The sequence below is a fragment of the Coenobita brevimanus genome, chromosome 86, assembly GCF_032717465.1.
Source record: "Coenobita brevimanus isolate Jiangsu-jjx chromosome 86, ASM3271746v2, whole genome shotgun sequence".
Classification (NCBI taxonomy): Eukaryota; Metazoa; Arthropoda; class Malacostraca; order Decapoda; family Coenobitidae; genus Coenobita; species Coenobita brevimanus.
In genome coordinates this window covers 28,732,058-28,757,546 of record NC_137039.1, presented here as the reverse complement: position 1 = coordinate 28,757,546, position 25,489 = coordinate 28,732,058, and the positions used below count along the sequence as shown (strand labels likewise).

The 25,489-nt window shown below is 43.2% G+C and overlaps 1 protein-coding gene across 1 annotated transcript; it reads right to left on the bottom strand.

Annotated features, from left to right (window-relative positions):
- Positions 1 to 210: 210 nt before the first annotated feature.
- On the bottom strand, positions 211 to 23,309 carry Lerp (lysosomal enzyme receptor protein). Its single transcript, XM_080280925.1, has 5 exons — positions 22,378 to 23,309; positions 17,529 to 17,772; positions 7,265 to 7,445; positions 4,498 to 6,320; positions 211 to 1,513 (listed from the first exon to the last, which is right to left on the bottom strand). Exons 1-5 carry the CDS (start codon positions 23,211 to 23,213, stop codon positions 656 to 658), a joined length of 3,942 nt encoding a protein of 1,313 aa, XP_080137051.1. The 5' UTR covers positions 23,214 to 23,309; the 3' UTR covers positions 211 to 655.
- Between the last annotated feature and the right edge of the window lie 2,180 nt (positions 23,310 to 25,489).

Here is a 25,489-nt window from a genome sequence, read left to right as displayed (position 1 = left end):
TTATTTTCATCTGATATAGATCCGCACATCATTTCAATTAAGTTGATGACCAAGTGAAGTCAGACGGGATTGGTAATTTGACTAGTAACCAAGGAGACTCATTCCCACCACATGACTACAGCAACACTGAACTTCAAGCTGCCACAACATAGTGTTCAAGCTATGAGAGAAGCCATTCCACCAGATGAAAACAAGCTGACCAAAGCCAAGTACACTACAATATTAGTACAGGTTAATTACCCTCTCAGCAAGTCATCACCGATTCTGAACACAACCATAGCAACTCAAGTCATTAGTACAATTTCAATATACGTGCAGCGGCAAGTCATGAACAACTCTTTAGCAGTAAGGTACAATAAATCCTCGTTATATGTCGGCAATGTACACCACAATATCAGTACGGTACTTTTCTCACTCCAACGTATTGCAACTTTTCTCAAACAATTGGGACTGTAAATTGCTGGGATGCAGGTATATCAGTTCTACAGGCTGTAATGTTATTTTAATAATATTAGTAATATATATAATAATTTGGTCTTTCACTTACTTTTCATTGTTGTCAATTGCAATTAAGTGCAGACACAATTAATAAAAGGGGATGTAAAATATATAATATATATATAAACGAGGACCTATTGTTATTAGTACATGTTAATTATACTCGCAGAAGGTCATCATCACTCTCATCAACCCTGAACACTTTAGCAGATACAGTGGTGCCAAGGAGAGTAGAGCTTTCAGTACGAGTCTGGCTAATATCAGTGTACCCTCTGCCTCCAATGAGCCTCCGAGCTGCCGCCAACACTCGTTTGCCCCGCGATGACTTGAATAAAACAAGAATTGCCACGAAGACCAGGCCGCACACCACGAAAATGGCCGCCACAATGGTTGACGCAGTTGAATGAGGCTGTTGGTCAGTGCTGGCGGCGGTGTTGGCATCATCATCATCCATTTGGGGATCCTCGGTGCTCGGAATCGGTGATGGAATGGTGGACGTGACTGCCCCTGAGTCATATATGGCTTCCAAACAGGTCAGGTTGGTCTTCCAATGAAAAACAGCAATGCAATTGAGACTCCTCATCAGTTCATCAGCAACGGGATGGCCATGACCAGCACTCATGTCACATTCAAAGTAGATTGATGTGGTTCTGTGTCCTGACAAGGCTCCAGGGCAAAGACTGCCTTCATAATAGGTCAGCTTTAGTGACTTGTACTCCCATTTTAACTCAGACTTATCACTGAGGCCAAAGCTCTCACCGTCGGCCGTGCAGACTCCAGATTTATTACAGGCAGGACCACAGACATTAATTTTATACTCCTTGTTGTTGTACTGGACACTGTAGCCATCAGGTTTCCGCAAAGGCATCAAATTGACATTGGCTCTGGCGTCGTCGAATCGTATCTGACAAACTGGTCCCTGTGAAGGTTCCTGTTCATGCTCACATACTAGTGCTGTGCGCCACTCAAACTGGTACTGGCAGTCATGAGTTATATTCAGGAATACTGGACTGCCCTGGAAACAAAGAAAAGAATATTTAAAAATCATCATTTTCAGTCTAATTACACATCAGTAACAGCAATGAAACAACACATATCGGTTATAATTATCTTCTGTCTAACCCAAATCATCATCGGCATCATAATCACCACCACCACCATCACTATCTTCAGTCTAACAATACTTCACCATAATCATCTATACCCCTACATTATCGTCATCATCATAACATCACCATGACACAATATATTGGAAAAATTATCTCTGGTGAAAAGCTTGAGCTAGAATTTCTGAACTTAAGAGATTAGATATAGCCTTCACTACACCTCCACTTCAACAGGGCAATAAAGGAAAATTTTGCCGTGAATGGTGGTTTTTGCTAAATACGAACCATCACATATGGAATATTGACATTTTTATTGCTTTACCTATATATTCAGCTTTTCTGCCTTGATACCTAGAATTGTTTTTGGAAAATAAAAAACACACACGCCAGATTGTTTTTTTAAGCGTCTCGTGGTGAAATTACCCTGCCTGACGGGATAATATCACCGTGACATATTTGTTGTTATTAGTGTTATAATATTAACTGTTATAATATTTACAGAGGGGAAAGTGGAATGAAGTGCATGTTGGAAATATGGCAGAAGGCACATGTTGGAGATATGTAAGTAGGCATGGATAAGTGAAACTGTGCCAGTAGAGTGGAACAAGGCAGTGATTTGCACCCCCGTACAAAACTAAAGGTGAGTGAAGTGAGTGCAAGAATTAACATGGCTTAAGTCAATTGAGTGTTGCAGGGAAGGTACAGTATATGGAAGAATTATTATAGAGAAAGTAAGAAAGATATCAGAAGTCCTTGTGAGTGATGAACAGTGGCTTTCGGAGTAGCACAGGATGCGTGGATCAAATATTTGCAGTGAGACAGATAGTGGAGCAGGTGTGTGAGAAGGACAATATGTTTATGGCATTTATGGACGAGAAAGCATATGACAAAGTAGACAGAGAAGGATTGTGGAAGGTATTGTGCATGTACGGTAAGCTGCTAGGTGCCATCAGGAGTTTTTATGATGGTAGTGAGGCATGTGTAAGGGTAAACGGGCACCCAAGTGAATGGTTCACGATCTACATGGTTGTGTGATGTCCCCATGGTTGTTCAATATATATATGGATGGGGTGATGAGAGAGGTAAAAACATGAGTAATGGAGAGAGGGATGGCACTGGTAATGAATGGTGATGGATGGAGTTTCTCATATTTGTTGTACGCTGATGATGCTGTGCTACTTGCAAGTACTGGACAAGAGCTTGGTAGACTAGTGCAGAATTTTGTAGATGGCTGTGAGCGTCGTGCCTTGAGAGTAAATGAAGAAAAAAGTGATAGTTATTGAGAGAGAAGGTGACTTGCACAGTGATGTTACAGTGAATGGACTGGAATTGATGAGAGAGTTCAAATACCTGGGTACAGTGATAGAAAAGAGCAGAAAATGTGCAAATGAAGTGGAAGTACGGTGACAAAAGGAAGGAGAGTAGCTGGTGCTATGAAGGCCTTGATAAGAAACAGAGGATTGAGTGCTGCAGCTGCACGAGGTTTACATGAAGGAGTGTTTGTGCCAACTTTAACATACAGAGCATGAAAATGAAAAGTCAAGAGTAACAGCGGTGGAAATGGGACTGCTGACGAATGTATGCGGAGTACAGAGAGTGGATAGGATACGCAAGAATGTGATACGTGAAACATGTGGAGTGAGGAAGTCTGTGGACATCACAATCAAAGAGAGTGTACTGAGATGGTTTGGTCATGTGGAGAGAATGAATGACAACAGAGTAGTGAAAAAGATATATCTAAGCAAATCTGATGGAGGGAGAAGACGAGGTAGGCCAAGAAGAAGGTGAAGGGATATGGTGGATGAGTGTGTGAGGAAGAGAGGTATGGAAGGTGATAAGGCTATGGGACTGACAAGAGACTGAGTTGGATGGATGAATTTTGTGTGCAGAAGCGTATAACCAGGATCTGGCACCCCTTTTTAACATGGCAGCCTTCGGATTGGCTCTATCAGATAGGTACCATATATGTGAAGCTACAGAACATGGTAAAATTTTTTTTGGCCTATCTGATGAAGCCAGGATTTTGAGGGCCTGAATGATGAATGAAGGGAAATATGGCCCATTGAACTGGGCAAACTTTGGCTCTCTGAACACTGCTACTCCTCACCCTGCCCTAGGGTGGGAAAGGAGGTCCGAATGATGACGATGATGATGATATTTATTGTTATTATTGTTATAATACCATACTACATATGCACAATTGATTATAACTAGGCTTCGATAGCCTAAGCTACCAATCAGTAGACCCTATGCCATGTATTGGGCGATCTTCACATCGATGGCATCCATCGTTGTTTAATGGCTAGTAAGCTGGTCAAGGGAACTCCAACAGCACGAGAGCATGACAGAGTACGGTTGTGTGTGTGTGTGTGTGTGTGTGTGTGTGTGTGTGTGTGTGTGTGTGTGTGTGTGTGTGTGTGTGTGTGTGTGCGCGCGCGCGTGCGCGCATGCACGTGTGAGAACAACGCAAACAGTTCTGAACTACTTTTAACCTGAAACATGCAATGAGTAAAATTTTCAGCAAACAATTTCATTTCTCCGCCATTTTTTGCACAATGAATCAAAACTTCACATGACCTTGTTAGGTCAGCATTCCTCTAAAACCAAAGCCCAAGAGAAGCCGAATCCATGCAACAGTTTGGGAGCTATGGGCCTTTGAAATGGAATTATTGGTGTCACAGCAAAATTACCCCATTTTACCCTACTAGAGATGTATCTTAAGCTGAATAAAACTGTCTATTAGCAGAATGAATAAACTAATACAAGGTGTCACCCACAATGAAGATAACTTTAGGATGGACTTTCTGGACTGGATGGGATAGATACAGTCTTCAATAACTTCTTCATTACTAAAGGTTAGTGAAAATATGGGTTCAAACTGTGATAAGCTTGCCTTGCCAGCTGCCTTGTCACATATGAAGTGCGTCATTGCTGATATGTCATATCCGGTGTTGTTTGGGCAGGTGGATCCGTGTGTGTACATCATCTTGACCCCCTCATCATAAACGTACACAAGTCCCACTGCTGGATGCCCCAAATTGAGAGGCCCCACTTCAGGGTTCGAGGTGGAGAGACAAGCAGCTGATCCGGGTTTGCAGTTGAGCCCTATGATTGGGTTCAGGGGCCGACAGACATTCATGTAGAACTTCTCCTTCGGATTCTGAGGGTTAGCTACCTCATAGTTCCTTGTCGATCTGATCAGAGGCGAGAGGTCAAAGCGGCTGGTCCAAGAATCAACGAAGCAATTAATCCTCCGCTCACAGGCCAGCTCAGTGTACCAGTTGACAAAGTAAGTACATCTATCAAGGTCATCGTGAATGAGTACGGGTCCCTCAGTTACATTTTCAGCACCACAGATGAAGCTGATGAAGGTGGACCGCCTTGTTGTACTATTACACTGATCTCCCCCAGTGTAGTGAAGGAAAAGGAAGCCTGGAAGGATGTGAAGCTTCGAATTTGCCTTCCCAGCACTGATGATGTGGTTGGGGTCTTGGTGGGAATAGCTACAAGCCCCATTCCCCTCTCCAGGACATTTATCCTTACTCACATCATCACAAACATTCAGAATCAGGTGAAGATTGCTGTCGTCCCGTACCTCATATCCCTCCTCCTTCTTCAGTAGACTCAAGTCAAACATGTAGCCAGTGTGAGAACTGTTTACCCGGCAGTTTTCCCCACTGTGTATGGATGAGGAGTTATTTTGCATCATTGTTGGGCATGCATCAGCAGTCTTCAGCTCAAAGAAGTAGGTGCAATTCTCTTGTACAATGAGCTGTGGAAAGGCAGTGCCTCCATTCTTGTCACATATAAACTCAATTACTGTTTCATACTGAGTGTTAGTTTCATCACAAATATCCCCATTAGTGTACTTGATCTTCAATTTATCATCCTCCAAATACAGACCACTGTGAACTTCCCCAATATTCAAAGATTCAGTCTCATGCTGTCGATCTATAACACAAGCTCCTGCTGTATACTGACACCGACTGAACTTGCTATGAACAACAGACCTGCAGATGTTGAAAACGTATTTCTTTTTGCCATCAGGACCATAGTATTCTTGGTTTGAATTTGGAGTCGAGAGTTTATTCAGGTCATAAACGCGTCCATCCTTGGTGGACAAACCACAATCAACAACATGGAAGGGGGGACAGGCGTGCTCAGTCTTCCAAACAAAATTGAGAGTGCATTCATCTCCAGGGAACAGTTCAGGGCCATCTCGACCACTTTTCTCATGATCGCAAAAGAAGATGATGTTCGTGGATCTTGTTTTATTCTCCGGCCCACAGTTACCCGTTCCGTTTTCGAATTTCATCAATAAACTCCCATCATGGAAAGTCACCTCTGATGTTGCTCTTCCTGCACTGTACTTTGTATTTCCATCCATGTGGCATATTCCAGCATCATCAGTGCAGGGAGAGATAAGTGGGCCACACAAATTGACCAAAAAATTTCTCCTGCCTAGATTGAGTGCGTAGTCCTTCTTGGAATCACGCAATGGGTTAAGATCATACAGATTTCCATACAATGGATCCTTAACCATGCAGTTGCTTCCTGTTGTCTTATGGCGAGGGCAGGCTGCTGGGGTGAGCCACTTAAACACGTATTCGCAGGTCTCAGTTTTCTCCATGAACACAGGCTCCTGCTCTAACTCATGGCACACAAAGTTGATTCGGGTTGATCGGGTATGCTTCCCTTCATTGCACGGATCACCATCTGTAAAACAATAAATAAAAATTAAAGTACAGTACGTATGTTAATGTGTTCCAAAATATCTTTTCCATACTAATGGTGCTGTAAACTTGGGTAAACTGGAAAATCTGTTTAAGTGGTAGCAATGAAAGTTTTATAGGAAAGTAATCTGTATTTATTGGACACCTAAAAAAAAAGAAAGAGCCAACATATAATGAGGACATACTGTACCGTATATAAGTGCATATCTGTACATTAAACTATGGCAGTAACAATATACCGCTATGTCACTTATACTGTATGGTACTTAAATAAACGTTGGATGAGGGATGCCATTACTGGAACTGGCACTCCAATTTAACTTTACTTGGTCATCATCTAAGCTGAGAGGGATTTGAGATCTTTACCAGGCCGGAATTAATGCACTGTATAGTCTTCCTCCTCCTACATTAGCTTTCCTCAATCTCACATCATCAAGGACTGAAAACAAAGGTACTAACTGGCGCGTAATGTGGCTGTCTTCATCAAGAGGGCATCAAGGTGTAATGTGAATAATAAATTGCAAAGGAGCGTTGTGGTGTTGATGTGGATGTGATAGGAAGCGTTATGAGGAACACACTGAGGTGGTTTGGCCATGTGGAGAGGATGGAGGGTGAAAGACTGACGAAGAGAGTGTATGTGAGTGAGGTGGAGGAGGAAAGAGGGAGGGGGAGGCCGAGGATGAGATGGAGAGATGGGGTGGTGAGGTACTGTATATGAGAGAGGGGGGTGTGAGTTGGGAGCAGGGGAGTGAAATGGCGGGGGACAGGGCGACTTGGAGGCGATTTGTTTGTGGCCACCCCAAATGGGATTGAGGCGTCTGGCAATAGATAGATAGATAGATGTGCTATGATATCCCTTGGCCTCTTTGAGTATGACCCTCAATCTCACATTCATATCAGTACAGTATTTAAAAAACAAGCACTAACTGGTATAAAGAAGCGTAATGGAGCCATCTTCATCAATGGTCGGGTCCGAGGTAAGAAAGCCAAGTCTGTAACCGCCATCCTTGCCCGTGCTAGTCTGACAAGCTCCAATGGGGCCTGATGGACAGTGGTAATATGTCTCGTTGTTCACTTGGCCACAGACATTGATATGGTACAGCACGTTCTGAAAGGCATATGTACTGGTTAACACATCCATCCTGGGGTACATCTCTCTCATCTTATTCTTGCTATCTCCTGATAATCTTATTCAACTTAGGATAGATTTTCTTGAGCTAGGTAGGGAGGGTGGGGTTCAATAAACCTCTCAAAATACAAGAGGCCTTTCCAGGGTTGAATAACGTTGACTGGTAGTGGCAAGATTGAGGCAGAAAGACCATCATCCGTATTTATAAGGTTAAGAAAAGAAAATTGCTGACAGTCAATCCCACATAACAATACAGTGCAACCCCCAAATCAGAACATCCAGTATCCCAAAACCTCCCCTTTCAAAACATTTGATCATGCAATCTGGGAGTTTTGATATCATGTCCTTGCAAAATCAAGCCTTGTTTGGGGATAAGGTTTATTTGTAGACAAAAACAACAGATGATATCTTACTAAAACAAAGTACTTCGCTGTATTGATCATTTCTGGTACTACACACTATTTATTATGGGATTTACTCATAGCTATTATGACTCTACTCTCCACAATGTTCCATCTTTCCACAGAGCCTTTGGACCCAAGCATTTCATATTTGAGTCTATACTGTACCTTCATCCAGGTGTAGGGACCCCACGGTTAGACAGAAATAATACACCTCACCACACACACACAAGTACAGCTGGTTGTGATATGTATTTAAAAAAAAAAAAAAAAAAAAAAAAAAAACACACTTCCTTGTAAGGAATTCCCATTTTGGGGTTGGCCACAGTAAAGCTCATGTTTTCTGTGGGCTGGACACTAAATTCAGTGCCAAAACCAGCTTATTAACTGACCTATACAGTTTCATTACCATCATCATCATCATCTAATCCTGTGTTGCTCCATGAGAAGCATAGGAGCCCAGGGCTAGGCAAGTTGGTCCTGACATTTAAAATGAGACTGACCAGCCTCATTAATCCCTGAGTGGCAATACATGAACAATAATACCCAACCATCCCTTCGATATGGAAACTTGCACAGGCTCAATCTGACTGGGGTGCTTTAATTACCCACTAAACCACCAGGCAGCAGTCTCATTATCATGGGGGAAGGATCCATAAAATGATGGGACCTGGCAGGCAGACAGTATAGATAAGGTAATTCTCATACTGCACCTCCTGACACACATTAATATTTTCAACCTCATGAATCTGTGCATGAATTATTTATATATCTGCATTAAGGGTGAAAGTCACAATGCTCATGGTGCTGCCATTCTGAATTCTGAGAAGCTCTGAGGTTTGCCTGTGATGATAAAGCTGTTTAGGTTAGCTAGTCAAATCTGAAACCTTATGTTTGTGCTGTAAGATTTACCGTAAATCCCTTCACTTCTCTAGTACCCGTACATGTCGTTTGTTGTGGAAGTTACATTTTTATGAGAATAGACACGATATGGCTGGCTATGGCTGAAAGAGTTAATGTGGTAAAATACGTTCTATAATGAAAAGAGGGAAATGGCTGAAAAAGTTAATATGGTAAAGCAGGTTCTGTAATGAGAAGAGGAAGTAGCTATGTTAAAACAATACATTAACATGGTAAACATGCTGTAAACCACATTGTGAAGTGTACTGACAATTAAATCTGTCGAAATCAAATGAGATTATAATTCCTTTGATGGAATCTTAATACTGAGGTTGCCCATGCAACAGCTGACGATGTTTACTTATTGGAAGTGAAACCATGTGCCAAAACCTATTTAATATGTAACAATGTCAGAGGCTCATTTTGGACCTTGACTATTTATGGTACTTGTGGATGAGTTGCCCTCCCTAGAGTGATGACTGTGTAAGCGTGTTTGTTCTTGGCAAAAGGGATCAATCCCCCAAGCTAGACCTAGTCAGATCATATAGCCCAGCTAGGGTGACGGGAGAGCATTAATCCTCCCAACAAGGCAGCTACCTGGGCAGGGTGTGAACTCTCGACCTTGCAGTCTCAAGTAAAGTACTCTACCGCTGAGTCACCCTGCTCCCCACCAGGAGGAGGGGGGGGCCACCTCAGTTGATGGCCAAGTGTAGTCAGACTAAAGGCTCAATCTGACTCCCAACCAAGTAGAGTTGTTCCTTCATAACTAGAGCTCATCAAATTTCATGCAACCAAAACTTTGTATTAAAGTAGTGGGAGTGACCCTGTTCCATTATGTGAAAAGGAAACTGATGGTACCATTACCATTCACAGATAAGTCCATTATCTGATCACAGCATACACACTGCTCAACTACCACCAGGATATTCTTATGCTGATTTCATGCCTCACACGATGTACAATCACTAAGGCTCCTATGGAACACTTTCAGTTGAATAAAATCATCAAGTACTAGTTGGAATACAATGTTGCAGTTGTCCTGATCATGGGAAATTCATTGTGACAGTACCTAAATTCTGTTTACTAAACTGGGTGGTGGTGACCATAATCCACTGACTTGATGATGTGTTGTTTACTTCTTCCTTCACCTGTATCATTCTTTCCTGTCTGTCCCCCTCTCTACCTGTTTCTCCCATCCTTCCTGTCACTTTTATCATCCATTCCACTTCAGGTAGCTCTGCACTGACAAGCCTAATTGTTTCCTGTAGCCCAGGAACAACCCTGGGTAGTAACCATATAAACAGGACCTGGAGTGGTGGTGTCTTCGTCATGGGTCTACCCCCCAGAGGCTGTCAAAAAGAAGAGGAGGGCAGTATCAGGGCCAAACCACCGCAAAACCCCCCGGCCCCTCATGGGGCTCAAGTACCTGGGAGTGGCTTCGGGGACATTGAGAGCAATCCAGGACCCACCAACAAATACATATGTCCAACATGCTCAAAACCTATCACGTCGAGCCGACAGACAAAGGGTTCAGTTCAGCGCAATTCCTGCAAGAACTGGACCCATTACACTGCACAACACTTGTATCCAGAAAACATTACACAAACACCTGGACCTGCTCCTTATGCTCCTTCCCCCCACCCACAAACCTCCCTACCAATCCTACTCCTACTTCCTTCACATCTCCACAGCCAAACCCACTGATCCTTCCCACACCATCAAGTCCCCCAACTCCTCCCATTCCAACCCATCCTAATCCACCTCAACCCTTACCTCCATCACAACCTCCTCCTACCCCTTCCCCTCCACCCACACCACTCCCCCCGTGCTGCAGCAGCCAACACACATCGCACACATAACATAAACATCCTTCAGTTAAACATAGATGGCATAAAAACAAGAACTCACACAATTCATCAAAACAACAGAACATACACATTGCCATCTTACAAGAAACAAAACTATACAGAGCACGGAAAACACCGACATTTCACAACTTCACCACCATTCGACAAGACCGGGCCAACGGCGGTGGCGGTGGACTCATCAACCTGGTACACAAATCCATCAACTTGGCAGATACCGGAGCACACACAAAGTCACTTCTCCCCCCACATGACACCACAACAGAAATATAATCAATTAAAATACACACTGGTAACAAATCACACATAACAATTGCTAACACATACATTCCCCCCCAATCGTCCCCCATAGTACCACACAATTACTCTCCACAGATACACCACATCACTAACATACCCATCATCATCCTGGGTGGTGATTTCAATGCCAAGTCATCGGCCTGGCATGTCAACAACCCTGACACAGACAGAGGGCTGGTACTACAATCCCGGACAGATCATCTTTTCATACTGAACAATCTAGACCAACATACCCATATCCCACACCAAGCCCTCTTCCTCCGATCATCTCCAGACATCACCTTCTGCTCCCCAAACCTCGCCCCCACTACATCATGGAGAGTGGTCAAAACCCTAGGTTCTGATCACCTCCCAATCATCATCACTACCAAAACCAGAATCACCCCAGCTGGCCACAAACACACATACACTAATTATAACAGAGCCAACTGGGAGGCCTTTGTAACTGAAACAGAAACATTAAACAGTACACCCATCACAAACATCAACACCGCTGTGCACACTTTCAATACAATTATACAGAATGCAGACAAAAGACACATCCCTAGAGGCAACAAAAAGAGACACGACCCCAACTTTACACCAGAAATTCAAGGCCTCATCAGACAACGGGACACACTGTGACACTCCCCAACACCCCATACACAAGACACCATACAACAAATAAAAGAACTCAACATTCAAATAAACAATAAAATATCAGAACAACAAACACTAAACTGGAAAAATTACCTCCAAACACCTGACCACAAAACACACATCAGCAAACTCTACAAAACACTAAACAGCATCACACTTTCCAACAGCAACACCACACAATCACATGCTGCCATCACAACAACAGACACCATACCCTCAAACAAACAACATGCAAACACTCTCATCAATCACTTTTCACAAGTCAGCCATCTAAACCCCCATCCCAAAGACCGACATATCATCCGACGTTCGAGACAGTTCCACATAGACTACGCACCTTTCACTTACAACCAGACAAAGCACATCATTAACGACCTCAAGCACTCATCTGCCTGTGGACCAGACAACATAAGCAACATTCGCCTTAAACACCTTGGACCACAAGGTATACAAGCACTCACCAACATATCAAACTACAGCTACTCACACAACATAATACCCAACATCTGGAAGCATGGCATTATCATCACTATCCCTAAACCCAACAAAGACCCCACTTTACCCTCCTCACCCGCCCCATCACACTCCTCTGCACCCCCTCTAAAGTCACTGAACGACTGGTACTACAACCACTCACACCTCACATTCCCCTAGCCCAGTCACAACATGGCTTTAGGCCACTGCACTCCACAAACACCTTTCTTACAGACCTTACACAGAGAGTTTTCGATGGCATGAATTCAGCTAGGCCACCACACAGAACACTCCTAATCACACTAGACATTAGCAAAGCTTTCGATGCCATCCCCCGCCACAACCTCACAAACAAAATACTCAACACAAACATGCACAATAACACAAAAAGATGGCTGGCAAACGAATCAGCAGGCAGATGTGCACACGTAACATTTGCCGGTCAGTCTTCTAACATCAGAAACTTCACAAACAGCGTCCCCCAAGGATCTGTTTTGTCCCCTACACCCTTTAACCTATATATGCACAACATACCCACACCCTACACACCACAGATACACACAGATTCCTATGCAGATGATATAACACTTACATGTACACACCAAAATGCAAACACAGCTGCACACATCATTCAACCTTACCTCAACACACTACACAAATGGTTCACCACAAACAGGCTCAAAATAGCCCCAGCCAAATCTACATTGACCCTTCTCACAAACTGGACAGCAGAACACAGTCACATCCACACCTCACCAAAAACAACACTCCCCTACTACACACACACACACACACACACACACACACACACAAAATCCTTGGTGTAATACACAATACATCAATGTCAATAAAACAACACATCACAAACATTAAAAATAAAATAACAACAAAACTCAATGCTTTGAGGTCACTTGCCCATACAACATTCGGACACAATAAAGAAACCACCACCACAGTATACAAACAATACATACATTCAGTGATGAAATATGCAAGCCCTGCCTGGGCTTCTAACCTCACCAAAACACACTACAACACTCTACACACCATACAGAAGAAGGCCCTAAATATAATCACAGGATGCACAGCTACTACACCCACAGACCACCTACATCAAGAAACCAAAGTCCTCAAAGTCTTGGATCACCTAGACATGAGAGGCACCCAGTTTCTTGCTGCAGCCTCCACAAAACCACAACATCCACTATATTACATGGCAGCACATCCACCCACACCAAGGAACATCAAAACAACACCCAGCACACGATACCATACACAAATACTGTCATCTCTCCCCCCTCAGACCAGCTTCCAGAAGCATATCCACACTTAGATCATTCGCCGCTCCATTCAGTCACTTAAAGACAACATACAGCTGCATGCAGAGCCTTCTGACATCCACCCTTCTGAATCCTATCTCCCTCGTGAGGACAGGGTCCACCTGGCCAGGCCGAGATGTGGGCACCATCCAGCCCTCTTAAGCTACCGGAAGAGGCTGGATGACTCCGTCGCTGATGTCCGTCCAGGATGCAACACAGCACCCCATACTATTAAGCACATTATGGAAGACTGCACTGCACACAATCACCTATGCCAACAACACAACATACACTCTTTGAGAGCTCTGTGGGAAAGCCCGGTCTCAGCCATGGCCTTCCTAAGGGACTCGGGGCTTTTCGGCCAGACTGCCTAGGGAACAACTACTACGACCACATAAACAAATAATGAGGTGATGTGGAGCCTACTATGGTGCCCCTGTAACCTGAGTGGAGACATACCGGTAATTGTAGGGTGCATCATTCTAAGAACCAAACCTCTACACACTTCCCTATTTCTTCAGTTCACTGCATGAGACAACCCTGAAGCAGCAGTTACCTCCCTGCAGTTGATGGGTCTGCTTGGCCAGACAGACTGTATTTATTCAACAGCTACTTTAACTAGGTCTAAAACTGTCATACCTCCATCTTGAATGTTCATCTATCTATCTATTGCCAGACGCCTTAATCCCGTACGGGGTGGCCACCAACAAATTGCCCTGTCCTCCGTCATTCCACTGCCCTACTCCCAGCTCACACACTCCTCTCTCATATACCCCTCCACTCCATCCCTTCATCTTATCCTCGGCCTCCTCCTTCCTCTTCCCCCCTTCCATCTCACTCACATACACTTTCCTCATCAGTCTCTTGTTCTCCATTCTCTCCACATGGCCAAACCACCTCAGTGTGTTTCTCCTAATGCTTCCTATCACATCCATATCCACACCACAAAGCTCCTTCACCTCCTCATTGGTCTGTCTGTCTCTCCAGGTGACTCCACATGGTACTCTCAAATACCTCATTTCCACTGCTCTCACACCTGACTTGTGTCCCTCCAACAAGGTCCAAGCTTCATGTACATATTTTAGAGTTGGTATCGCAAAACTGTCATGCAGCAACTTTTTCACTCCCATGCTCACTTCCCTGTTTCTTATCACTGTTCTCAAAGAACCAGCAACCTTTCTTCCTTACTGTACCCTTTCAAGCACTTTCCCCTTTAAATTTCCATCCTTACTCATCACACAACCCAAGTACTTAAACTATCTATCTATCTACTGCCAGACACCATAATCCCGTTAGAGGTGGCCATTTGACTTTGAGTGATTTGTTTTATGGGGAGGGGCACTAACTCTCCACTAACCCACTAGTTGACACGTAGGGAGCACGTATGGTTTGGTTATATGGTTACCACCAAGTGTTGTAAATGGTTTCTTGGCTTACAGGAAACCATTTGGCTTGTCACTCAATGTAAAGCCACCTGTAAAGGAAAGAAAAGAAATAAGAAGTGACAGGAAAGATGGGAGAAATAGGAAAAGAGGAGGGCAGGCACAGAAAAAGAATGGTAAAGGCTAAGGAAGAAGAAAGCAGCACTACATCGAGAGAGTGGATGATGGTTGCCACCACCTAAGCACTCACATTTTCCATTTCCTCCTCATCCAACTTCATTGTACATTCACTGACTACATTTCTCTCAAAGACCATAACTGTACTCTTCCCTACATTCACCTTTAGAGTCCGTTTCTTACACAATCTCCCAAACTCATCCACCAAGCCTTTCAGCTCCCCTTCGTCTTCACTTAACAACACAGTATCATCTGCAAACAACAATAGCTACAGGGAGTTTCCACAACACAGTATCATCTGCAAACAACAATAGCTACGGAGAGTTTCCACACACTGTCCTCTCTCATTAGGGCCACTCCATCATCCACTGCCCTACCTTGCAGGGTTGGAAAAAAAGCGTGTCATAAATGATTTATGACAAAACAGTGATTTAAATGTCATAAATATACAACGTCCCAAATTTCCAAAAATATGTATCAAATTGTGTACTTTTGAAAAACTATGAAAATTTACCAGCATATAAAGCTCTATTTCATGCTGTCCCACGATACCATAGCTACATTCAAAATGTCAGATAAGGACAAATAAAGTAACATATCATGTATTTTAGTTTGTTTTTACTGGGTCAAGAATTCAATACACTGTTCTGGTTTTCACCACAGATTTTCATATTTTTAGCTGGATTATTGTACGGTAAAAGTAAAAAATATATAATTTACTAATAAATAAGAAATAAACATATGCTAGGCAATGCATTTATTTGGGAGAAAATGAGTAAATAAAACTTTGTGAAATTATGCATGTAATATTTTTTATATTTATGACATTTATGACACGAAAATTGAGTCAAAAATTGCTGATTTAAAGCATGATTTAAATCACTGTTTTAAATCACTTGATGGAAATCATGCCAACCCCACTACCTTGTATCTCTTGTATAACCTCATCCATATACAGACTGAACAACCATGGAAATATGACACATCCCTGTTTCAAAACAACCTTCAAATAAAAAAATTCACTCAGTTTCCTATCCACACGCACTGCAGCCTTAGCACCCTCATACACACTCTTCACAGCATTCAGCAACTTCCCACATACTCCATATATTCTTCATACTTTCAACAATCCTTGTCTATCCACCCTGTCATAGGCTTTCCCCAAATCCATGAAGGCCACATACAACTTCTTTTCCGTGTTCTTCTCCAACTAATTCCACTGTTACTTCCCTAACTCTGTCAATAAGTATCCTGCCATATACTTTTCCTATTACACTGAGAAGACAAATGCCTCTATGATTACCACACACTTCTTTTTCCCCTTTTCCTTTGTACTAGGAGTGTAATGCTGTATGGCAGTGAGACCTGGGCAGTGAAGGAGGAAGACATTCGCCGGCTCAGACGTACAGAAATGACAATGATTAGGTGGATGTGCAGTGCGTCCCTGCGTCCAAGGCCTGGAGGGGCTGGGTTTACAATGGAAGAGTTTAGAGGTAGGATGGGACTGAAGTGTATTGGTGTTGTGATGAGGAGAGGTAGATTGAGGTGGTTTGGACATGTGGAGAGGATGGGGGATGATAATTGGGTGAGGAAGGTGAGAAGTGTTAATATTGGGGGTGGGGTTATGAGGGGTAGACCAAGAAAGACATGGGACGAGGTCATTAAGTGTGACCTTAGGGTTAAGAGACTGAAGAGGGAGGCTGCAATGGATCGTGCAGCGTGGAGAGCCGCCATTAGGTGACCAAGGCCGACACATGCAAGCATGTTGGAGCCTTTAAAAACGAAACGAAACGAATTATACCTGACTTCCAGTCCTCCAGGATTTTACCTTACTCCCAGGCCAATCTGCATATCTTCCACATCCATTCTACTACTCTCTCTCCCCCATGCTTCAGCATTTCACCACACATTCCATCAATTCCTGGGGCTTTCCCCATTTTAACTTCATTGCTTCCACAACTTCCATCCTACTGATTTCTTCCTCTCCGCTCACATCCTTCTTTCTCCCAGCCATTCCCCAGCCACTTATACTCACCTTGCTTTCATTCTCTATGTTCAACAATTCCTTCCAATTTCCACTCCATTTGCTCACTTTTTCTCCCTTCTCCACTAGTTATCTACCATTTGTATCTTTCACTCCCTGACTAACTTAACATCCTGTCTCTCTTTACCTCTTTCCAGAACATTTTCTTACATTTCCTCCACTTTGCACTCAAATTCCTTCCAAATTCCTCATCCACTCTCTTCTTACTCTTCTTAGTCTTTTTACCTCTCTACACATAACTTTCTCTTCAGTCTCTCAAGTTCCTCCACATACCTGTTTCTCATCCACTTACTATATGCTTTCTTCTTGAATGTAAAGTTATAAAAACAGATCACACTAGAAAATGGTGAAAATCATGAAAAAGTGCTATAAGAAAGGATGCAGGGCTATACCATGGACTTGTTACCGTATATTCTGCAAATTTAGGAGCTTCAAAAGAATTAAAATCTCCACCAAGTGAAAATGAATGAACATTAAGTAAAAACATTCAGACCCTATGATTTACTTCCAGGATTAAGGCACCTGTCTGTAGACAAGTAGATACATAGATAAATACAGTACCTGTCCTTCAGTGGACGTGTCATAGGCCTCCCAGTTGCCAGATTTCTTGTTGAGTGGCCGCAGATCATAAACATTGCCACGGTGGTCATCCAACAGGCACTGGTGTTGCTGCTGTGGTGTGCACACTACAGACGTTCGCATTGTGAATGATGTTTTGGTATTTGTCGCCTCTACAAAGTGAAGCTCAGTCTCCGCTGCCTTTCGGTCACAGTGGAACTGGATCTCGACAGTCCTATCTTGGTTCCTGTGTGAATATACAAGAGAATGTTAAGTACTAAGAAAAATGTCCTATGAAGTCTACTAGCTAAATAGCTGTCTGTCCAAAGTAATAGTCACCACAGGTTCTGCAGAGCTTAACCCTATGTTCTTCCTTATGCAGGCAATTCTTATCAAAATAATTTGCATATAATATATCCCTAGAAAATATCAGTTTTATATTACTGGACGATGTTTTTGCTTTTAAAACCTAACCAGCTATTTACTTAATCAATGTCAAGTATAAAGGAAATGTGCTCATAATTATATACTGCATAACAGTACATGTAATCATGACTGTAATCATGATTACTTCTTAAGTAATTGTAATCGTAATCAATTACTCTACACTTTCACTGTAGTCATAATTGTAATCTGAAGTTTGCAAAGTAATCGTAATCAATTACAATACCCCTGTAATTGCCCAATGCCTGGTGAGGAAGAGTAGGACTGAACTTCGTGGCCTTGGTGTTTTGCCTGTCTTGTTTCCTATCAATCAGCAAGATTTTCTGCTGTGGTCAACAAATTTGTGAGCTTACATGTTGTATTAAAGTGGAGGAGTAATCTGTCTGTGGAAGACTAATACTGCAGACAACAGAAAAGGTGGATGTTTATAACAATTTAACAGTCGTCAAGCAATTGAAGGGGTGCAAAGAAAAGTGACAAAACTTTTTCTGGAACTGGCTAACTTAGAATATGAAGAGAGATGTTGAAGGTTAGATATTCCAACTTTCGAATTGAGAAGGTTAAGGGGTGATGCCATCCATGTTTACAAAATACTCCATGTTCCCAATGACATCCAGTCCATCAACTTTTTTACGTTTAATATCAATCCTCTCAGAGAGCATAGCTTGAAACCGAAGATTTCACGTTCCAGTGTATGTCAATCACATTGCTGTGATGATTTTTTATCAGACTGCTCACAACCCTGAATGGCTTATAAACTGACTTCAGAGAATCAAACAAAACTGAACATCAAATTTATTAACAAAAAAATTTGCATTTTTTGTTGCAGGCATTACAGGAGAATTCTACAGGAAGCTTAACAAGAGAAAGGTGGAGCTAGCCAAGTGGGTTTACCATAGCTGTCCTCTCAACAACCAACAGGAACTGGACACTGACAGCTTCACTGAAATGTCAACCACAGATGACCTTTCAGAGGCCCTAACTCCACCAAGTGCATCACCTTTCTTTAATGTCAGCCTGTCTGTGGAGGTCAATCAAGTTGAGGAGGCATCACTCACCACTGAACCAATCCCCACTGACATCATGGTGGATGCCCCAACAACCTACCATGTAGTGGAAGGAGGTTCAGAAAGGGGGGTAAACTTCTCACAGATAGCCTTAGATTTCAGTAGGCCCTATGTCAAAAAGCAGGTGATGTCTGTATCAATATCATGGATCTGCAGCGTCCGTACGAAGAACAGGTGCTTTGCCAGTGTCAGTCAGCAAGATAACGTCTCCACCAGAGGTCCCAAAGAACACAACCATGGAGGCAACACGGGCGTGACTTCGAGCACAAGCCATATCACAGGTTAAAGCAATGGCCAAAGAAAAATGTCTACAAATCTTCAGGAAAGATATTTTCAGATACACTCTTGAGACTCATACCTGATGAAGCTCAACTGCCAAAAGTGAGCAACCTGCAGAGAACAGCCAACCATGCCGGACAGCAACTGCGACCAAAGCATCCAACTGATTTGGAATTTGAGACTGCTATGCCTCATTCCAAGTGGTACCAGTATTCTTCGACAAGATATTCACCATAAAGGCCACCGTCACTTGCTGTTTGTATCTCCCCTCCAGCTTTCCTTCCGGTGCATGGCCAAGATCTGGTTCACTGATGGAACTTTTCAAGTTGTCAGGAAGCCATTCGTTTGGCTTCTCAGAATTCACAGCTCCATCAAGGCTGGTGACACCACAAAGCAAGTCCCACTGTTATTTGTAGTTATGTCTCAAAGACCACTGATTACAAGGCTGTCCTGGATGCCATCATAGACGCTCTCCTATATGACCTCATGGCTGAAGAGACTGTTGTAGATTTTGAATATGCTCTTTGTAAGTCTCTACCTGATATCCCTGTGTTTGGGTGCTGGTTCTGTTGGGCACAGGAGGTGTACAACCAAGTTAAGAAATATGGGCTACGTTCTGCATACAGTGCTCGTCAGAAGTATGGAGCGCCCTGCGTCCCTCCTGAGAAACAAACCTTTCAACATTGAAAAAACATATAAATAATGATTTTATTTACCTTTAGTGCTTCGTAGGGTAGCCTTTACGTTTCTTCACGGACCTGAGACGTCTTGGAAGTGAAAGGGCGAGGCTCCTGAGGTGCTGGAGCGGTATTTTGTCCCAGGAGTCACGAATGGCGGCTTCCAGCTTAGGCAGAGAGCTCACGTCCTTCCCTTGGAGACTCTTCTTTACGAGGTACCAGAGGTTTTCAATCGGGTTGAGGTCTGGGCTATTTCCTGGCCAGTCTGTCATGAATGATACCTCACAGTCACGAAGCCAATTGGTGACCGATTTGGCCTTGTGAGCAGGTGCACCATCCTGCTGAAACACTCGTGCACCTGTTAGCTCGAAGGAGTCTGGTAAATGATCACACAGAAGCTCCAGGTAAACATCCTGATTCACTCTGAGGTTCTTGGGAAGTACAACAAGCTTCCCCAAACCCTTCCCTGAGAAACAACCCCATACCATGAGTGAATCAGGATGTTTAACTGTGCTTTCTACATACCGTGGGTCAAGTGGGTCACTACCTTTGCGTGCTCCTCTGTTACAGGTAACACTAAACGTTGCCTCATCAGACCACAACACTGACAACCATTGCTCCTCACCCCAGTTTAGATATTTATTAGCAAAGGCAAGCCTACGAATTCTCTGGCTGCTAGAGAGAAGAGGCTTTTTCACAGGCCTGTGACTTGTGTAACCAAGCTCATGCACCCTACGAGACACTGTTCTCACTGACACCTCACCAAACACTTCTGGGTTGCTCTCCTTAATTTTCCTTGCACTCACACGAGGATTAAACTCCACTGCACGTTTTAAAACATTAACAGACCTTGGGGAAGTTTTCCTAGGCCTACCAGACCTCGGTTTCTTTGTGGGAACTTCACCACTGTTTTCCTCCCGAAACCGCGCACACCAACGACGCACTGTCGATCGTGCCACACCAACCAATTCACTAATTTCCTTTGTCTGGTGGCCTGCCTCCTTTAGAGCAATGATCTGGGATATGATTTCACTCGATAGTTCACGGGTAGGTGCCATAACAAAGTTTTAAAGGCCAAAACACTGCGGGACACTCGGTAAAAAATGGCGCAATTTGAGAGGGACACTCGGCGGAGTTCCTCTCTCTCAGGCAGCCCGTGGGCGACTAAGGCGGGAACCAACCAGCGTGTCGGAAGGCCTCAGGCTACCGTGACGTCATGCTCGGAGCTCAAACTTGTGGCTCAATTCTTACCCCCAAAAATGGGTGATTCTTTTTGGGCCATAAGTATTGCGCGCCCGGCGGACAACGCTGAATACTTCTGACGAGTACTGTACATGCATCAGATGCCTGTCCGTACCTATATGTCAGTTGATGGCACTGCCCAACCTTCCAGCTTCCCACATCAACACTTCTTTCAACCACCTGAAAGAGCAATGCCCTCAGACTACCTCAACACAGAAACTTCATAAACTCCTAGACTACTTCGAGAAGACATGGATAACCAGCACATCCCGTCCACCATCATCCTGGTCAACATTCAAGATTAGTGAGGACAAACAACGGAGTCGAAGGCTGGCACCATCGTCATAATCACAATGCCCCCAGTAAAAGGATGAATCTCTGCCTATTGATCTCCACACTTTTTGACAAGACCAAGTTACTCCCTCTGCAAGTTAGGCTGGTTGCACAGAAGCAGCTGTGTAGGATCCAGAGTAAGAATAACAACTCGAAGCTGCGGAAACTAAAGCAGCTATGGACTGATTATGAGAACCATAACATCATTACTTCTGAGTACCTGAGGAAGTGCAGTGAAAGAGCAGATCATGGAGAAGATTAAGAACAGTATTTTAGACTATGACACTTGTACTTTTTAATTGTATTGTTAACAGTATTTTAGAATATAACACTTGTACTTTTTCAGTGATATATTAAGGTGTGAATACTGGATTCTGTATGTTTTAGTTCAAGCATTTAACCAATTAAAACAGTCAACTGAATGTGGGATACAATCGTAACTGAATGTGGGATACAACTGTATCACTGAAAATTAATCACAATTACAGTGTTAGTTCACACATAAAATGGTGGAAAAATAGGTACTAGAGTCTAGGGTCATTGAGCAAAGCAAACATTTATGTATTTTTCATTGTTACCATACTCAGTTTATTCCAATTATCAGATAATTTTTCCCTTACAATACTGACTGGATATTAACCCCCATTTTCCTTGCCGATTTATAGAACTAGACGAAGTAAGTTTAATACAGTATCCAAAAACACATACCTGTATTATCAAACCATCCCACACAGGGTAAAAATAAGTTGGTGAGGGCCAAAGCTGCCAAGAATCTGTAAATACTGTACTGATAAAATGATAGGATGGTACCTGTACATCAAAACAAGGACGGCATCCATCCACTTCAGCTCCATGCTGTCGGTAGTTGCAATGGCAGTTGCCTGGTCACCCGTCCCATCACTCATCTTCACCAGACAAACAGAGGTACTGGCCTCACTGCACTTTCCTTCTGTCACGGCACCACAGATGTTTACCTCGTAGATACCCCCATTCCAGCTGACGGTGTAGTGGGTCGGCGAGTGGAGGGAGTGCAGGTTTAGGGTGTGGGTGGAGTTAGGGAATTTCGTGAGGCAAGTCTTGGGCACTGTGACATCCACCTTTTTGGGACATCCGGACATTGTCATCCAAGCGAAGACTAATTCACAGCCGGTAGAACTCATGAGTACTGGGCCTGCAGTCTCTTCAGAGGGGGAGTTAGCACACAGAATGTTTACATAGGTCTGGTAGGTACGATTTCGGCCGTACCACTCACATGCCTCACCACCATCGTACCGATATTCAATCCATCCACTCTGGGCAATCTGGGGTCCTGTCATTGATACCTGTCCGGCATTAGCCACCACATCCTGGCCTCCACTTTCATTTTCCGTCACAGAACATACCCCAGTGTTGGCGCTATGGCAGGTCTCTGGGGCGTTCCTCAGGGGGTGGCAGACACTGATATAGTACACCCTCTTGTGGTCCCGTCCAGTGTGCAAGGTCTCTGTCATGTCCCAGTAGTCTTTAGCAGCGAGTTCACTAAGATCGTAGAGGTTTTCACCATCTACAACAGAACAGGGAAATCCAGTGCTGTTTCCTGCTGCCATACAACCACTCAGCCACAATAATAATAATGCCAGGCACCTCTTCACACCCAACACAGCCATGGTTCACCCTCTTCAGTACAAAGAAATCTGCAGGGTTCAAAATCACATGACCATCACAGTCTCACTCAAACAAAGAATCTGCTGGCCTGGTGTTAATTCTTAATATCACATGACTAGCTCATACACAGCTGAGTCACTCGTAGCTCAATATTAACTTTTATTTCCAACCATTTTTCCTAGTTTCCATCCACTATCCGTACTCCCGCACAATGCAAGCTTTTATCCGAAACTCTTCTAGATCCCTAGATCAAAGTTTTTTTTCCCTTCTTAATAACGAATAAGTCTTAGATGTAGTATTCTGGCACCGGCAATATGGTACGTCTCCCTCCACCTGCTGCCACAATCTCACTAGAGCAGAGTTGCCAAATAAGAATGGGTTAAAATGTCGTTAGGAATTCGAAAACTCAGATATGACGATAGGAACTGCTGTAAATCCCAAAATATCGCTAAATAATGATGAAATTTTGAGAACTCAACAAATCTACATCCCCTAGTCACAAGAATCTGGCTCTGAATACTCCAAACCCTGTATCAAGATCGCTAAACTGACACTGAAGTTGCCAGCTGCTCTAAAAAATCGCTAGAGTATCACCAAAATAAAATAGTATGATCAGAATCGCTAGAAAAGCTGCCAAAATGTCTATACCAACCGTGATATTCATAATACCGTTAAATTCTTTGCGTCTATGCTTGAAAAACTACCGCTTAGGGGAAGTCTATAACTAGGAAAGGCTAAATTCACAACCCTGCTCACTTGCCAACCTTATTACGTCGTAAGTCTAACGGTATTGTTGCATATCATCGCCTCAGAAATTACATATTCACTTGAACCCTCACAAACTTACCAGTGAAGTCTGAAGAGGTTAAAAGACATTTCAATCATTCAGCTTCTGCTCTAGGACATTTTTTTTTTTTCCTCCTATCAGAGTACTTGATTCAGGGATTAACAAGATTGTATCGTGACTGACTGAAATGTTTATTGTTGCAAAGGTATACAGAGAACACATACAACAAAAGGTGGTGGTGGGTTTTGCCACAGTGTATTTTTAATACATTATTCGGTTATCTATCTGTATCTACAGCCAGAAATCGTAATCCCGGAGTGGCCACAAACCGTCAAACGAATCACCTCCCCCTGCTCCCCTCTAACTCAGCCAAAATAAGCCTACCTCTCCACCCCATCGCAATCTCATCCTCGATATCCCTACCAAAGTACGATCTATAATATACTTTGATCCCTACCACCATGGCACCACCACCCGCCCCGTTTCACCGCACTCGCACTCTCCCAGCTCGAATCAGCACCTCATTTTTCATTCGTCATTTAATTAACTGCGCCTGGTGAAATTTATAAAGACTGTCAGTGCTTTAGCATTAGGGCAAGATTTATAAATCATGATGCAGTCAAGTCGTTGGCACAGGAAATAAGTTGGTACGTACTGAGAGAGAGAGAGAGAGAGTCTGTGCATCTACTGCACTTTAATGAGTGATTATCACAAAAGTGCCTAGGAATTTGTACTCACACAATGCAATATGCAACATAAGAACACTAATAGCTATGCAGTCACATTTTACAGTATGCCATCACCCCACCTAAGGATGTGGCAGGATCCAAAGCTAGGAAAAAGAAAGCATAACAGAAGGATAACTATTAACGGCATGTACAGTAAAACAGGGCCATATACTAATTCAGACATCATCCAAGCCCCTAGAATCCATCTGCATATTTGGAGGGGAGGGGGGAGGGAGATATTTTTCTTTATGGATATGCAATACTACCTCATGTAACAAACATAGTAAATACGTGATGTGAAGAGTGTAGGTGTGGTAAGTTTGTGTGTAGAGGTGGAGCCAGGATTCTGGGGGCTTGAATGAGTGTGGCCCATTTAATTGAGTATGCTGCTGATAGTTTTCCCTCTTTTTTTTTTTTTTTTTTTAGCCCTGTACTCTACCTTCCATCCTTGGATGGAAAAAAAAAAAAAAAGGCTAGGATGATGATGATGAGGAGGAGGAGGATAATGACTCACATTACCTGAACTGGATAGAACACAAACTATATAAACCACAGAACCATAATTTTACTGGATATTCTGCATCACTGAGAACTACAGTATGTACAAGGATGTGCAGAATATAAAAATTTACAAGTGAAGCACAGTGTCCTTCATGGTCTAGTAGTTAGAACACACCACTTCCCACACATTCAATCCACAAGAGGCTGCTGCAGGTATTTCAGTCATATAATGCCAGCCTGCCTCAGACCCCTACACCTTCAG